At 37.9% G+C, this 16,950-nt stretch overlaps 1 protein-coding gene across 1 annotated transcript in view; it reads right to left on the reverse strand.

Annotated features, from left to right (window-relative positions):
- Nucleotides 1-2,343: 2,343 nt before the first annotated feature.
- Nucleotides 2,344-16,950, reverse strand: part of LOC108715530 (inactive tyrosine-protein kinase transmembrane receptor ROR1) — a 156,603-nt gene continuing 141,996 nt past the window's right edge. The window contains exons 7-9 of the mRNA XM_018260764.2: nucleotides 12,530-12,775; nucleotides 9,311-9,522; nucleotides 2,344-4,276 (exon numbers count right to left, since the gene is read on the reverse strand). Coding sequence (XP_018116253.1) covers nucleotides 2,852-4,276; nucleotides 9,311-9,522; nucleotides 12,530-12,775 — 1,883 coding nt within the window. The 3' untranslated portion in view covers nucleotides 2,344-2,851. The remainder of the gene's footprint in view (nucleotides 4,277-9,310; nucleotides 9,523-12,529; nucleotides 12,776-16,950) is intronic.

Raw genomic sequence — 16,950 nt, forward strand, 5'->3', positions numbered from 1 at the left:
TATATATATATATATATATATATATATATATATATATATATATATATATATACTGTATATATATATATATATATATTTTTTTTTTTTGTACATAAATATGGTGCAGGATTTATGCCATATTTAAGCAGGCAGTGATCAAGACTCCCAATAAAACACACACACAGATTTTAAATGCAGATTTGTATTCTCATTTCTGCAGTATGAAACATAACAGGTTTGTGCAAAAGATTTGTAAATAAATTCAATACAAAAATTGTCATTTCAGGTTTAAGCTGTTTTGAACTGTAAATTCCATAAAGAACTATTTAAATATAAACACTGACAGTGTGATAATCTAAACATAATATTTAAATGTTGAAGTGGTTTCCAAATGAACAGTCCATGTTGGCTACATAAGCAATACTGTTCATACAAAGAGCCCCCTTAAAATATCAGGAGTGTAGTGTCCGAGAAAGCCTGTGGGTTTCTGTTGTTTTCTGAATGAACCCACTGAGATCCTTTTCTGTGTGAACAAAATCAACCCATATCAGGCCACAGAATTCTTTTTCCATAGGATTCATCCTGCACAGCTATACATACATATAAGCCATAATGTTAATGGCCTACATAGTCAAATGGGAATATCCCACATTTACTACAACTCTATACTAAATCAAATAAATATTCCTGGAAACAATGATTGTCATGTTGAAATGAAGCATTATATTATAGTTGCATAGCAACAACAAGATCCACACTGTTAAAACTACTATTATGACCTTTTAAAACGACTTGTCTGAATATTCCTGCTATCATTTAAGAAACTGTTACAGTTGGTCAATAGAAAGACATAAATAGGTAGAAGGCATAACTTTATAAAATTCTTCCATAGTTTTCTATAAGATTTATGGGGTGTTTGACATGGTTCTTTCTTTTTTTCCAGGTACATTATTTTAAACCTATTTTCCCCTTTCTAGCACTGCATTCATCGATATGGATATGTGGTTCTTAGTGTGTTCACAAAAAGTAATAACACAAAATATTTACTGTAATCTAATTAAAAGAGGGGAAAAGCTACCAATGTTTAGGGACCCTAAGGCAATAATTCTAATTCTACCTAGGATACAAAAATGATTTTGAAATGAAGTGTGCCTTTAACGTAGTACAGCATATACCTGACACTATGACCATGACAATGACTGCAGGGCAATAACAACAACTTGGAAGTAATGTCCAAAAACTAAATCAAACTGCAGTAAAGTCACCAATCACTGTAAGTAATTTATGGAGACCTTTCAAGATGTCCCATAGAGTTAAAGCTCCCACACAGCATACAGTACTATTTCAATGGTTTCACATTGGTCTTGAGATGTAGACCCTTAAACACAAACTCTTTCATATCTGTGACAAAACTCAGCATTTCTTCTTGAATGTGGATAGTAGGGTTCATTTACCAAAGCAGCCCAACTGCAATATCTCGAGACAAAACATATTTTTACATTTTTCTCCCATTTCCAGCATCATTGTTGGTGACCGCTGAAAACATCCCATGTGCCATAAGCCAAAAACAAAATGAAAGACAATTTGTATCATTCCTAAATATGCAGTTTGACTAAATAAAAGGTAAATGATGCTGTAGGACTTGTCTTAACCTCTAGGGGTTGTATCAATCTGCTTCCTCTGGCCTCTTGGAAAATTAGGGGTAAGAAATAAATCTGCTTAGAACCACAGAAGAAAAACTGAAAATATTTCATTCTGACAGTGGAAAAATATCTGCGAATATTATAAATTCATTGTGGTTAGTTCTACTCATTTCTGTTGTGCAGAAAGGCAAGAGAGGTATCAGAGAAATAATGGTGACTGGCAGAAAGGACCAATGTTGAACATGTTGCTCTGCAGAAAATTCTGCATTCCAAATATGAGCATAAACATTTAAAGGCAACCTTATTTTTGTCAAACTTACCTTCATCTAAATGAACTTTAGACATTTGATTTGAGTTTTTTTTCATAAGCAGGTTTATGACAAAACTAGAAACCTTGCCAAGTTTTAAGAAGCAAGATTTTTAGCATTGTTAACTACAGTTTATCATTAATGACTTTCCCAATATGTTGTCACATATTTCAGCTCAGTAGTACTCTTTCCCCTATATGTAATAAAAGTTGCTACGTTTGGCAAGATGACCAATAAACACTAACTGCTGGTTGGTTGGGTTATTGCACCTGGCCAAACATTATGGGGTATATTTATCAAAGAGTGACGTTAGAGATCGCCACAGTCCTCTAGAGTGAAATTCCACCACTCTCCATTCATTTCTATGGGGTTTTTAAAAGAGTATTTATCAATGGGTGAAATTTCATCCTTTGATAAATATGTCTTCAAAATCCCATAGAAATGAATAGAGAGTGGCGGAATTTCACTCTAGAGGACTGTGGCGATCTCTAACATCACTCTTTGATAAATACGCCCCTTGTCTTTCATTACATAAGATTTGTGGCTAAGGGAAAGCAATTCTGCTTTTACAATTTGATTTTGAATGTGATGATAAATATCGTAGAGGCATGTTATTTATTAATGCATAAGCACGCCCTAAATACAATATAAATTTGTAGTGAACCCTGCTCTCCAAACTCTTTTACCTTCCCTGTATTGTAAAACCTGTCACTGTACAATCAATACAAGATATTGACACCTCTTTCCGAACTGGAAGGTTTTCCACCATGTTTAGGCACGGATTCTGACTTCACAGAAGATACTTGTAGGAATTTTCTGTTACCATCTGGAATGACTTCAGTTCAATAAAAATATTTCATATAAAATTTTGTTTGTCTTTCCTATTTTACTGCATATAGTATTTACAAAAGTATTGCAAAGTTAAAACTCTGCCGTAATCATTGATTCATTGTGCCTGTGAATATCTGAGTCTTCTATTAAAGACGATTGTTTCATGTCCATTTTGTATGGCTTGTTTGTTTTGCTTCCAAAAGGTGGCATGCCTATGTTGCCTGTATGGCTCTGCATAGACATGTGTGACAGTAAAGGGATATTTGCATCCTGGGTCGATCCTGATGAAGGCAGGCTTGTTACATGACCAGTGCTTGTAGATCCGCTGGCACTACTGGGGGATCGACTCTTTGGTGGTGGGCAGTGCTGAATCACTCTTGGAGGTGCTTGAGGCTGGTAGTGAGCAGTTGGAAAAGCAGCATATCCTGGTGGAATTGGGTACCCATTTATTGGAATGAATCTCTGATTCTGAGGTAAGGGTGGGGCAATAAAGCCAGCAATTTGGGCCTGCGGCATTGCTTGTGGTGAGAAAAGAAAATTGGGATATCTTTGATTACTAAGGTTGCTTACTGGGCTTGCACTTAGTGAGGTTGTTTGAGTGGTAGCATTCCCACCTGAAGGTGTAGTTGAACTTGTATGACTAGAGATACCTTCCCATGTTCTCAGTCTCACAAGGATGTCTTTGAACCTGGGCCTTCTGGATGGTATTTCTTGCCAACATTCAGTCATCAAACTATACATTCTTGGTGGGCAATCTTCTGAACATGGAAGAAGCTGTCTTTTTCTGGCCATTTCTATAACTTCTTGGTTGCTAAACCCATAATACGGCTGAAGGCCAAAGCTAAAGATTTCCCAAAGTACAACGCCATATGACCAGATATCTGAATCAGTGGAGAATTTCCCATACATTATGGCTTCGGGTGGCATCCATCGAATTGGAAGAAGAGATTTATTTTGAACTCTATAGTAGTCTGATGAGTATATTTCTCTTGACAACCCAAGATCTGAAATTTTCACATGAAGTTGTTCACCAACTAATATGTTACGTGCTGCAAGATCTTTATGGACAAAAAAATGGCTTGACAGATACTCCATACCTGCAGCAATCTGAATCGCAATATGTAAGAAATCTCCATGATCAAGGCTCGATTTAACTGTACCATCTTCATCACTGCTGCACCCAACATCAGAATGAGGGGATCTCATGATGAGAAATTCATGCAAGTCTCCTTGATTCATGAATTCAAACAACATGCACACTGGCTGCTCTTGTGTAACCACTCCAAGAAGACACACAACATTTGGATGATGCAATTCAGTCATAAGTGATGCCTCTTGCTGAAAGTCGGCCCATTGCTGAGGATTGTTATAATCTTTCAGCGTCTTGATAGCCACAAGCTGTGCATGATCCATTCCTGGAAGGTAGAGATGTCCTTTATAAATCTTTCCAAATGCACACTCCCCGAGCTCTTCCATAAACCTTACTGCAGAAAGAGGTAGTTCTTTTGCTTTGCTCTGTAAAATGAAACAACATTGTGTAAATGAACAGCCAAATATGCAACACTTTAAACAGGAATGTATGAGAAGATATCTATGTATAAGAAATGTGAATTTTCCACTTAAAACTCCTTTGGAACAATAAAAATTATGTTCTGTATTTATTTCAGAGATACTGTACATCTATTTAAAAACTCAGTGACACAGATTATATTAATTCCCTTATATTCTAGCTGATTGCAACATAACTACCTCAAATTGGAGCAAACAGTATAGACACACACGTAAATATGCCACAACACATACATTGTATAGGGAAAAGAGTGTGTCCTTGTGGGCCTAAAGCTGATTCCCATGTAAAAGAGTCTTTTTTTTAATGATGATAAAGTATAAAATCCTATATGTGGCATACTTTAAAGGCTATTTCACAGCAACCTCAAACAAATTGTTTTGGATTGGATTTCACCCGGACAGCCTGGTTTTCAAATAAGGAAAACTGGGCAGGATCTCCCTTGATTGACATGGCGATCAGCCATAACCCCGCCCCATGACGGCTCTTGCTCTGCCCTCATCTGGCCCAGCCTCAAACATCATAGCTCCGTCCCTGTCTGGATCATGGGCCACGGAAAGGTGGCAACCCTAGGAGGAGCCCTCCGCTACTCAGATGCTGCCAGGTCTAAAAGTGAGAGGACCAAGGAGAGAGTTCTGGGCAGACATGGGAACCAAACATTTACTGAAGGAACAGGGAACCAAGAGCGTAGTCAAGGGACAGCCTGAGTCAATCCCAATTGGGGAAGGCAGAACAGATTCAGGAGACAAGATCGGTCACAGGCCGGATAAATAACACCAATATCGCAGTACAGTAACAGGATCCAAGAGGGTAGTCAGTAAACAGACAAAGGACAGGTAGCAAACTACGATGGTCAGGGACAGGCAAGGTTAAGAACAGACAAGATAAATTACAATTGCACCCAGGAACTACTGAAATTAGACCTACCATAAGTAACTAAAATATATATATGTTTTTACACAAAATTACATTTCCCTATTTTTTTCCATGTTAGGCATATTTTTTGTTTGGCATTAAGTACGGGGAAATGCAGTGTGGGTCAGTCGGCCATGTACAAGTATAGGTTTTACAGTTTAATGTTTCTAAAAGATTTATACTTGTTTTCATTTTTTTTCACTTAAAGGAGAAGTAAAGGTTAAAACTAAGTAGGGATGCACCGAATCCAGGATTTGATTTGGGATTCGGCCAGGATTTGGGCTTTTTCAGCAGGATTCGTCTGAACCGAATCCGAATCCTAATTTGCATATGCAAATTAGGGGCGGGGAGGGAAATTGCGTGACTTTTTGTCACAAAACAAGGAAGTAAAAAATGTTTCCCCTTCCCACCCCTAATTTGCAAATGCAAATTAGGGTTCGGATTTGGTTCGGTATTCGGCTGAATCTTTCGCGAAGGATTCGGGGGTTTGGCCGAATCCAAAATAGTGGATTTGGTGCATCCCTAAAACTATGTAAGACTTATCAGAAAGGTCCACCTAAATAGACCAGTAAACCCTCAAATTAATGTTGCTCTGAGTCCTCTGTCAAAACAAACACTGCATTTCTTTCCTTCTATTGTGTACACGTGGACTTCTGTATCAGACTTCCTTTTTTCAGCTTAAACCTCCTTGCCCCAAGCGTGAGCATGCTCAGTTTGCTCCTCCCCCCCTCCCTTCTCTGCTGTAATCTGAGCCCAGAGCCCAGTGAGCAGAGGGAGACTCAGACAGGAAGTGATGTCACACCAAGCTAATACTGCAGCTGCTATCCTATACAAACAGAGAGCTTCTAGAGCTTTTTACTCAGGTATGGTAAAACATTCTACAGAATAAATATAGCATTCTAGCTTGCACTATTGCAGCTAATCTATTGGCAATAAAATGCCTCCGTAGCTTTCCTTCTTTTTTAACATCCCAGACATAAATGTATGTTTCCATTCTTTATTATCATCATACATTAATACAGTGCCAGCAAAACGTTATTGTAATTGATCATAGACAAGGATTGTATAATAATTTAACAACAAGGGCCACAGAATAATAAAAGGACTGGAGGGCCCTGTTCACAAGAGCTTGCAACCTTTATTCTGTATCATACTTATAGACAGGGTTGAACGCAGCAAGTCAGATACCAATACACAAGCACCTTGCTGCATGGTGTTCTTGGGAAGGACAGCGATGATCTATTAAACTTAATTACTTATCACATAATTAAAAGAAGTGAGCTATCATCTGTGTACAAATGAAGTACTGTATGAATGGAGCCAGCTGAGTCTATGGCAAAGGCAGAGAATTAGCAGTGTTGTTAGAGGACAGATGGTTTATATTACACAAATCCTGTAGGCCAATCTTGTTTAGAACTGGTGTATTGTAAATTATTTTTAAGTAATGAAAGTGAAATGACCTTTCTTTAACCTTGGTTGGGGTTTGCCTGTTTTAACGAACATTACGGAACCCCATAAAAGAGAATAAAGTCATAAAGCTTTGGCTGTGCACACTCCCTTTAATCCAAGCAGTTCTGAATGTGTTTTGTTTGAGAAGTATGTGTTGTATGACAATGTACAACATGTTTTGAAGCACAGAACTAAAGGAAACCTCAGCCTGCTCCAATATTAGAGGGTCTGCTGGACCCTAGTCAAGGTCAGTCCCAATCAGTCCATTCTTACTATTACCTCAGGTCTGTTTCAAACCTGTAACACTTCAAATGTAAGTGGCTACAAAACTAACTTGTGTTTATTAAAGCTTCACAGTTTAATAATGGAGAAGGTATCTGGGCCCCCAGTGACCATCACATAGCTTCCCATTAGTGAATCACACAGTCTCCTTGTTCTCCTTGGCACAACCTTTTCCTGACCCACAACACAATTAATTACAGGTCCCTCACACAGTCACTATGTTACCCATCAAATAGCATCTCAGTGATTACTCAGCCTCCATATGGCTCATTCCAGAGAGCTTCCCAGTGGCCTTCCTAAAGAAGTGGCTCACCTTTCATGTTATAGAATGGGTAATTCTAAGCAACTTATGGCATTCATTTTTCCTTTTTTATAGTTTTTGAAATTATTTTAGTTTTTTTCTTCTCTTTTCAGATTTTAAATGGGGTCACTGACCCCATCTGGAAAACAAGGCTACAATTGTATTGTTATTGGTACTTTTTTATTGCTCCTCTTTTTTGGTCATCTCCTATTCTTATTCCAATTTCATATTCAACTCAATGTATGGTTGCTAGGGCAATTTGGACCTTAGCAACCAGACTGCTGACATTGCAAACTGGAGAACTGCTAAATAAAATGCTTACAGACGCTGCCTAGTCAACTATGTCATAAGGTGACTGTTATGGCTGGCAGCATGGTTAGCAATCTAGTATATTAATGGGAGTATACTACAAATAAAATCTCTGCCATCTCTAGAGGGACAAAGAATCAATGGAATAAAGTTTCCATTGCAATAAGCTGCAAAAATGTTACAAAAGGAAAATGGTAAAGCTACAGAAATGCTAATGAAAATAATAACATATGTTTTCCCTTTGTGCTGAAAAAGCAGACAACGACTATGTGTTATGCCTTTATTTTTTCAATGTATGCAAAGGCAAAAGTTGCTTAGATTGCCCAGTAAATGCAATACATGAGAATGTAATTCCTTTGCTATAATGGGAAGTACTGCATTATTTTGGGGCACATTTACTAAGAGTCGAAGTGAAAATTAGAATTAAAAAACTTCTAATTTCTAAGTAATTTTTGGGTACTTCAACCAACGAATAGCCCAAAATTTGATTCGAATAGAAAAAACTTTGAAAATTCGACCATTCGATAATCAAAGCACTGTCTCTTTAAAAAACGTCGACCCTTCGCCACCTTAAACCTGCCGAATTGCTGTTCAGCCTATGACCTAGGACAACCTACATGAGTGTTTGGCTAAATTTTGACAAGTCAAAGTTTTTTTTTGTAAAATCGGTCGAAATCGTTAGAAACAAAGGATTTAATTGTTCTATCAAACTATTTTAATTCGAAAACGGCCATATTCCATCAAAAAAAACTATCGTACTACTAAAATTTGATGGTCGGATTTCAAAGTATTTTCACTTCGATATTGGACCCTTAGTAAATGTGCCCTTTTGAGGCACATTTATCAAAGGGTCGAATTTCGAATTCACGTAAGTTTTTTTAAACTCCCATGAACTTGAAATGTATTATAAAAATCAATTTTTTTTAAACTCGGGTGAAATTCGATTTGAATTTTAAAAACTCGATTCTAGTTTTCTCTCTCAAAAAAACTTGAATGTCAGGAAGGCTGCAACCAACTCCAAATTGATCCCTGGACCTCTCCCATTGACTTAAACAGCAATTTGGCAGGTTTTAGGTGGTGAATAGTCTAATTCGAGTTCTTAAAGTGCCAGAGTATGATAAATCTCGAAACTCAAATTCTAATTTTTTTAAAAATTCAATTTGAATTTGAATAACTCCCTAGTCTAATCTGGCAGTTTTGACCATAAAAAAAACTTGAGAATTTGGATTTCGAATTTTCAATTCGACCCTTGATAAGTCTGCCCCTTAATGCATTTGTGGTCATACATGTTTGACTAGCATCTGATTCTAAACAATATTTTCCCATAAAGATATATCAGTTGCTTATCCATTACTGGAGTTAATTTGTCACGTAAATACTCCAAGATATTGTAGAACAATATGGAAACATCTGATCAAAACCACAGGAACTAGAACACACAGAAGAAACACATTGCAGACAACAAAGAAGTTAAATCTGAACTTAAGCAGCTATATAGAACAAGCCCCATTCATTTTTCCCTCCTTTCCTAATTGCATAGATCCCTATCCCTTACACTGAGGATGTACAGACAATGGGGGTTGCCAGGAGTTCACGTTATACTGTATATGCAAGTTCCATTTGCTGATTCTGATATTGATCTTATTCAGACATATGTAATGCTGACATCTCATTCAGCCAGTAGTACATTCACACATCATTTCATTCAGCTCTATTTATGCCATACCTTAGGTTTGTAAGCATTTAACATGGACATTTCCACATTCTGCCCTCGCACATGTTTGGGTTGTCTTTGCACTGGTGGAGACGAAGCTTTCTGATTATTTCTGCAGATGCAAATGAAGAAAAAGAGCAGGGCAATAGCTAGGGGGATGGCAACACTAGGAACCAGTATATACAGGATTTCCATTTTGTTCTTTTCCTTTGAGTCTTTAAAGTCTAAAGTACAAAAATAAGAAGAAGCCATTTGTAAGACAATGAATACATTTCACATCCACTACTAAAGTTAAAGTTAGAGTTTCAGTTCAGTTGTTTTCAGATTGTTCACCATAAACAAAGACTTTTTTCAATTGCTTTCCATCTGTTATTTTTTATCGTTTTCCCAAAATTTAAATTTAAAGTTCAATGTTCCTGTCTCTAGTGTTTCAGTCTGGCAGCTCAGTGACCCTGGAGCATTCCAGACATGTTCCAATTTGCTACATTTAGTTAACACAATTAATTGATACATTTCTCAGCAGCCTCTGTGGAATATTTTGCAATCATTTGTGATGAACCTTAATTTTAGCTTCTCAACAGCTGATCAGAGCCCACTGAGAATGTGAGTGTTGCAAACACTTTCCAAGATGGTGACCCCCTGTGACACGTTTGAAGTCCTTTATCATTGTTGCTATTGAGAAGCTGAAACTTTCGGCTGGTGCAATAAGTTCAGTATATAAAACATGGTATTTATAGCCATATTCATTTTTAGATCTTTAATTAAACTCAGCAGGGACAAAGATAAAAAATGCATCAGCTAAACGTATCAATTTAGAAAAGTTAAATAGTCAGCGACCCCCCCCAGAGCTGCTTTAGAAGGTGAAAAATTATACTTTACACTTCAATATTAGAAAAACAGTCACAAATAGAAAATAGAAAGTAGTTGGAAAAAGTATTTATTTCTGGTGAACTATCTAAAAAAGTATTTGAAGGTGAACAACCCATTTAATAATGGAGTTTTAACAGGTAAGGTGGAAAATGCAATTGTCATAACGTTTAGGTAATTTACTACAAGTTTGATACAGTTACAGTTTCAGTAACGAGCTGAATTTTAGCAAAGAGTTAAACCTACCTCCAGTGCTGACCAAATTTCTATGAAAGAAGACAATTTTTGGGGTTAATGTGATAAAAGGTGCAAAGTCGGGTACAGGTCCTGTAACCCATAGCACCTATTAAACAGGGAGAGTTCACTGATCAGCTCTTGAAAAGCAAAGGCCTAATTGGTTATGATTTAATAGACCTGGGAAACTTTGTACCCAGCGCCGATCCGCGCCTTTATGCCGCCTGAGGCGGCCTTTCGTTGCCGCCCCGACCCCTCCTCCCGGCGCTCACATTTTCTGCGCAGGAGGGGGTCGGGGCGCTGCACGACGCTAGTGCAGAGAGCGCAATTGCGCTCTCTGCACTAGAAGAGCCGAATTTCCGGGTTGAAAACCGGAAATTCGGCTCTTAGTTACCAGGAGCGGCATTTTTGCCGCCCCTGGTAACCAGGGGGGCGCTGCCGCCTGAGGCGAGTGTCTCAACTCGCCTCATTGGTGGAGCGCCCCTGTTTGTACCTTTTTGGGGCCCTATATAATGGGGGGGACTGGGGACATATTTAAAGGCCTCTTACACATGGGTGTTTTTAAAATACATGGTGAGAGCGAAACTCATATATTGTGTTTACATGCGTTTTTTACACAAATAAGTGTTTTCAGTTCCAAATGCAACCCTCAACTTTATTTATAGCTGAACGCGTGTCAAGTGCAAGAGAATCTAACATACTATGTCTAAATAAATGGACTAAAACACAAATGACTATAATGGAATCAATTTGTGAATGCATTTATTTGTGCTCAAAATTGCGTTAAACACAAAAGAAATGCCCATGTGTACGAGCCCTTAGCCCTGCCATAAACCATGGAAATCCCTCACGTGAGAATTATATCTATATAGAAGAGATATTTAAAGCTATATTATTCTCCCTTTAAAAACCTAAACCTAAAATTGAAGTGCCATTATATACACTAGTACACTAAAGCTGGTTAAGATGTTGATTTGCAAAGGGAGATTATACTCATAAAGCAAACTATATGCACACTTTATGTTTTTTTATTCATTGGAAATATAGTATGAACATAATCTTTGTTTTAAAACTTTTACGGGGTTATTTATCAAGGTCCGAATATCTGAACCTTGAATAATTTGTGGTTTTTGGAGAAAAGAAAAAAACGACAAATTTTTCGAGATTTATTAAAGTCTGATGGTCTAAAAATTCAGAATCCGAAACCCTGGCATCTAAAGGTCCTGTATAAGTTAATGGGGAAGGTCCCAGTGTCTGTGCTGATGTCTGTACCGAGTTTGTGGTTTCTGCGCAAAAAAACAATGAAAAATAGTAATTTCAGTGCAAAACTCTGAACAATTCAGAGTTTTCGGGGAAAGCTCCGAAGTTTGCCCGACCCTATTTTTCTGGCTTTTTTCTTCATAAATAAGGTCCAGTCGGGCAATCAGAGTTGGTCGGATTTCTAACTCGGAAATGCTGAGATAAATTCAGACCTTGATAAATAACCCCCTTAGAGTACATATCTGATTAATACTGTATCTTTTTACTATAGAGAAGGATAGTAAAGCTAGTTAAGGATGATGGGAGTTGCATTTTCCCCTGTTTTGGAAAGAGTAACATTGGCTCTGCCTGTGGTAAGAATTTAAATGCAGAAAGTCCTGTGTAAGCTTTTATACAATAATGGTTACAATAACGGTATTATTATTGCCATACATGCTGGCCATGGGATCCCTTGATAGGAAATAGCAATTTATAGGCTCAATTACTGCCATAACTCAAGCCCTTCGTCAATTGTAGAAATGCTTTTGAGATGATATATCATAGAGGATATTTGTGTTCCCTGTAAATAGTTCGAGTGAAAATATTTGATGTAATTGCTTAAGTTGCCAAACAGATGCTGAAACGGTAAAAGTTTGTCTTGTTGGGGGGAATTTCCTGTTTCAGATGCTGTGGCTTTGCTTTCAGGCGCACACTGTTCTCTAGCAGAGATCTCTTTTCATACACTACAAAGGTTCTCTGTGTTGAGCTGCACAGGAGTCACACAGCCCAGTATTGCTGAAAACATGAAACCATTCCTTTCCAACAATGAAACATTCCGCACATTTTGCCTTTATGCACCAATATGGAAATGGAAAAAAAGAGAATGTTTACCACAGGCTGGAATATCACAGAGCTCGTACTTGACATTTTCATCCAAGGTGAAGCACCAGGGGGCTTCTCTATGATTCCCAGGGTTCCTGCAGTAAGAATGGCCTCCATTGAGTTCAGGGTAACGGATTGCATTGAACGTGTGAGTGTGGGGATGGTTGGAGTTCCACGGCTGGCACTGTCGGCCAGATTTTGTAGCACTCACTGTGCCACGGTAATCGACTCCTGTGTTATTGTAGCACTTATGGTCTGAAAGGGGAAACAACGCATTAGTTACAGTACATGCCTTTGTACAGGACACTTTGAAAACTAATACACTCTCAGAACATATCTGAAACATAACTTGAAAGATAGATTTGAATGTTGAAATTGTCTTTCAACATTGACAAACAATGCTCAGGAAAAAGGTAACTTTTAGGCTATGTACAGTATTTTAAAAGACATCCTGGTTTTGTATTTAATATTTTAGCTTCAAAAATAAAAATTGCTTGTCAGAGTACTGATAAACACCACCCAAAGCTTTTTCCAGCACAACAAAAGGGGCAAATCCACAGGTGTTATGCCAGTTCCATGAAATTGGCACAAGATGTCATTATGCTCTAACATCTCATGTGATCCAGAACTTCATAGTTCCAGCCAGTCACTAGAAATGCTGTGCAATTACATCAATTACAGGTGAAGTCAGAATGATGTCACACATTTGTTACCAATTTGAGAGATGGGGGTTTAAACTGATATAAACTAATTGCATCACTGGATACCTAGGGGGTTATTTATTAAACTCGGAATGCCAAAATCCTGAAAAATATGTGTTTTTTTACTATAAAATCTGAATTTTTAGTGGAAAAAAACCCCACAAATCAGAATCCGAAATTCCAGCCTCTCAGACCTGCCGAGGTTGCATATAAGTCAATGGGAGGAGTCCCAAAGATATATTGATCTGCGCTGGGTTTCGTGCAATAATCTGAAGATTTAGTGGTTTTCAGGCAAAAACCTCAAAAAACAGGCGTTTTCGCATGGTAAACCTGAAAAATTTGTACAAATTTATTAGTTTTGTCACAATTTTTTGGGGTTTTTTCCTGAAAAGAAAATTTTCGGGAAAGTCTATTGATAAGTAAGGTGAAAAAACCTGTGCGGATTTGGTTGGAGTAGTTTTCAGAAAATATTGAGATGTATTCGGACTTTGATAAACGGGCCTCCTTAAGGGATCCTGTCATCGTAAAACATGTTTTTTTCAAAACGCATCAGTTAATAGTGCTACCCCAGCTGAATTCTGCACTGAAATCTATTTCTCAAAAGAGCAGACAGATTTTTTTATATTCAATTTTGAAATATGACATGGGGCTAGACATTTTGTCAATGTCCCAGCTGCCCCCAATCATGTGACTTGTGCCTGCACTTTAGGAGAGAAATGCTTTCTGGCAGGCTGCTGTTTTTCCTTCTCAATGTAACTGAATGTGTCCCAGTGAGACATTGGTTTTTACTATTGAGTGCTGTTCTTAGATCTACCAGGCAGCTGTTATCTTGTGTTAGGGAGCTGCTTTCTGGTTACCTTCCCATTGTTCTTTTGTTTGGCTGCTGGGGGGGGGGTAAAGGGAGGGGGTGATATCACTCCAACTTGCAGTACAGCAGTAAAGAGTGATTGAAGTTTACCAAGTCACATGACTTGGGGCAGCTGGGAAATTGACAATATGTCTAGCCCCATGTCAGATTTCAAAATTGAATATAAAAACATCTGTTTGCTCTTTTGAGAAATGGATTTCAGTGCAGAATTCTGCTGGAACATCTCTATTAACTGATTCATTTTTAAAAAAAATGTTTTTCCCATGACAGTCAGGCTCATTTATCAACACTGGGCAAATTTGCCCATGGGCAGTTACCTATAGCAACCAATCAGCGATTAGCTTTTTAAAGCCAACTGCAAGTAGAACAATGAATGAGGCAATTTGATTGGTTGCCATGGGTTACTGCCCATGGGCAAATTTGCCCAGTGTTGATAAATGACCCCCAGTATCCCTTAATGTTAAAATAAAATTATAGGCATGGGAAAACATTGTGTATATATGTAAATAATAGTTTTAAAAACTTTAGAACTGAAAAATGTGCATACAACTGTTATACAGATATGGGACATCTTATCCAGAATGCTCAGGACCTGGGGTTTTCCTGATAAGGGACCTTTCGGTAATTTGGATCTTCATACCTTAAGTCTTCTACTAAATCTTGTAAATATTAAATTAACCCAGTAGGGTTGTTTTGCTTCCAATAAGGGCTAATTATATCTTAGTTTGGATGAAGTATAAGCTACTATGTTACTATTACAGAGAAATTGTTTTTAAAAATTTAGATTATTTGGATAAAATTTAGTCTAAGGGAGACAGAATTTACGTAATTCGTAGGTTTTTGGATAGCGAGTTTCTGGATTGCGGATCCCATACCTGGAACAATAGAGGATCGGTAAAAGACATAGCACATGTAGGAACAACAGAGCAGCAATGACTTTGCAGGTAAATATGCCAGGCTGGAAATTAAATAGGATCTATAACAGAAATCCATTATGCAGAGCTGCAGAAGCCAATATGAGCAATAAAGTGTGTGTGTGTAATAATGTCTTGGATGCATTTTGTGAGAGATCAAATTGAATTTTGGATAGATTTTAGGAGTTAAAGCATCTGGATCTAATTAATGATTAAGTGTAGGATATAAAAAGAGCTGAAGCAAAGATGACAAAGACAGGAGGGTTGAGAGGTTAGACGTACAGGGGGGCCCTGGGGCATTAGCCCCGGTGGGCCCCACAACTTCCAGTCCGACCCTGGGAATGGAAGAAGAGCTTATTCTAATATTAAAAAGGGTTGTTCACCTTCCAACACTTTTTCAGTTCAGTTGTTTGAGATTAGTTCACCAGAAATAAACACTTTTTAAAAATACTTTCTATTTTCTATTGGTGACCATTTTTAATATTGAGGTGTAAAGATTAATTTTTCATTTATTTGTGCCTTTCTGAAGGAGCTCTGGGGGTCACCGACTTTGTAAAATGTTCTAAATTGATTTCTTATTTTTGGCACGGCTGAGCAGAATCCCTGAGTTTCACTAAAGGCAGCTGTTAGAACTGAAACAATAGTTGCTAATATTCCCACAGATGCTTCTGCTGCTACTGAGAAATGTATCAATTAATGTAGCAAATTGCAACAGTTCAGATTCTGCACCTGAATTACTGAGCTGGCAGACTATTATAAAAGGAACAGTAACACCAAAAAATGAAAGTGTATGAAAGTAATTAAAATATAGGGGCACATTTACTATGGGTCGAATATAGAGGGTTAATTAACCCTCGATATTCGACCATCGAAGTAAAATCCTTCGAATATCGAAGTCGAAGGATTTACCGCATTTCGTTCGATTGAACGATCAAAGGATTTTAATCCATTGATCGAACGATTTTTCTTCGATCAGAAATTGCTAGGAAAGCCTATGGGGAAGGTCCCCATAGGCTAACATTGGTGCTCGGTAGGTTTTAGGTGGCGAAGTAGGTAGTCAAAGTTTTTTTTAAAGAGACAGTACTTCGACTATCGAATGGTCGAATAGTCGAACGATTCGTAGTCTAAGGTCGAAGTAGCCAATTCGATGGTCGAAGTAGCCAAAAAAACCTTTGAAATTCGAAGTATTTTTCATTCTAATCCTTCACTCGAGCTAAGTAAATGTGCCCCATAATGTAGTGTTGCCCTCCCCTGGTAAAACGTTTGTGTTTGCTTCAGAAATACTACTATAGTTTATATAAACAAGCTGCTGTGTAGGAATGGGGGCAGCCACTGACAGCTGGGAAAAGGAGAAAAAGCGCAGGTTACAGATAACCCTGGTAAAACACCATTCTATTCTACAGAGCTTATCTGTTATCTACAATGTAACCTGTGACTTTTCTCCTTTTTCTAGATTTGAATGGCTGCCCACGTGGCTACACAGCAACTAGTTTATATAAATTATAATCAGGGGGTACAGGGGGGAGAGCTGTACCAGGCCGTGCTGCACTTCCCAGATTAGCCAAGCCCCCCTTGAGTTGTGGAAGCCGCCGAAAGCTGAACAAACAATCCCTGTTTTGTTTAAAGGGTAAGGCATTTTTCAGTAGCAGTATGCACCAAATGTCTCTGTCTTAAATATATTGATAATGGGTTGAGTGCAGAGGACCTCTTGTATTTGTCTATATATAAGGATATTTAGATATTATAGCCCTGTTCCCAGTTTAAAAAAACAGGAGTAATATACCCTTCTAAGTTCTAAATTATACATTATTGTTATATGTATGTCAACAGAACCACCAGAGAAATGGACTAACTACATAATAACTGTCTGCCCAAGAGATGGTTTAGTATGTGGTTTGTCCCTTGGCAGCAAAATACTGTATGTTTAGTTTGTTAAAGGGGTGGTTC

The sequence above is a fragment of the Xenopus laevis genome, chromosome 4S, assembly GCF_017654675.1.
Source record: "Xenopus laevis strain J_2021 chromosome 4S, Xenopus_laevis_v10.1, whole genome shotgun sequence".
In the NCBI taxonomy this organism is placed as follows: domain Eukaryota; kingdom Metazoa; phylum Chordata; class Amphibia; order Anura; family Pipidae; genus Xenopus; species Xenopus laevis.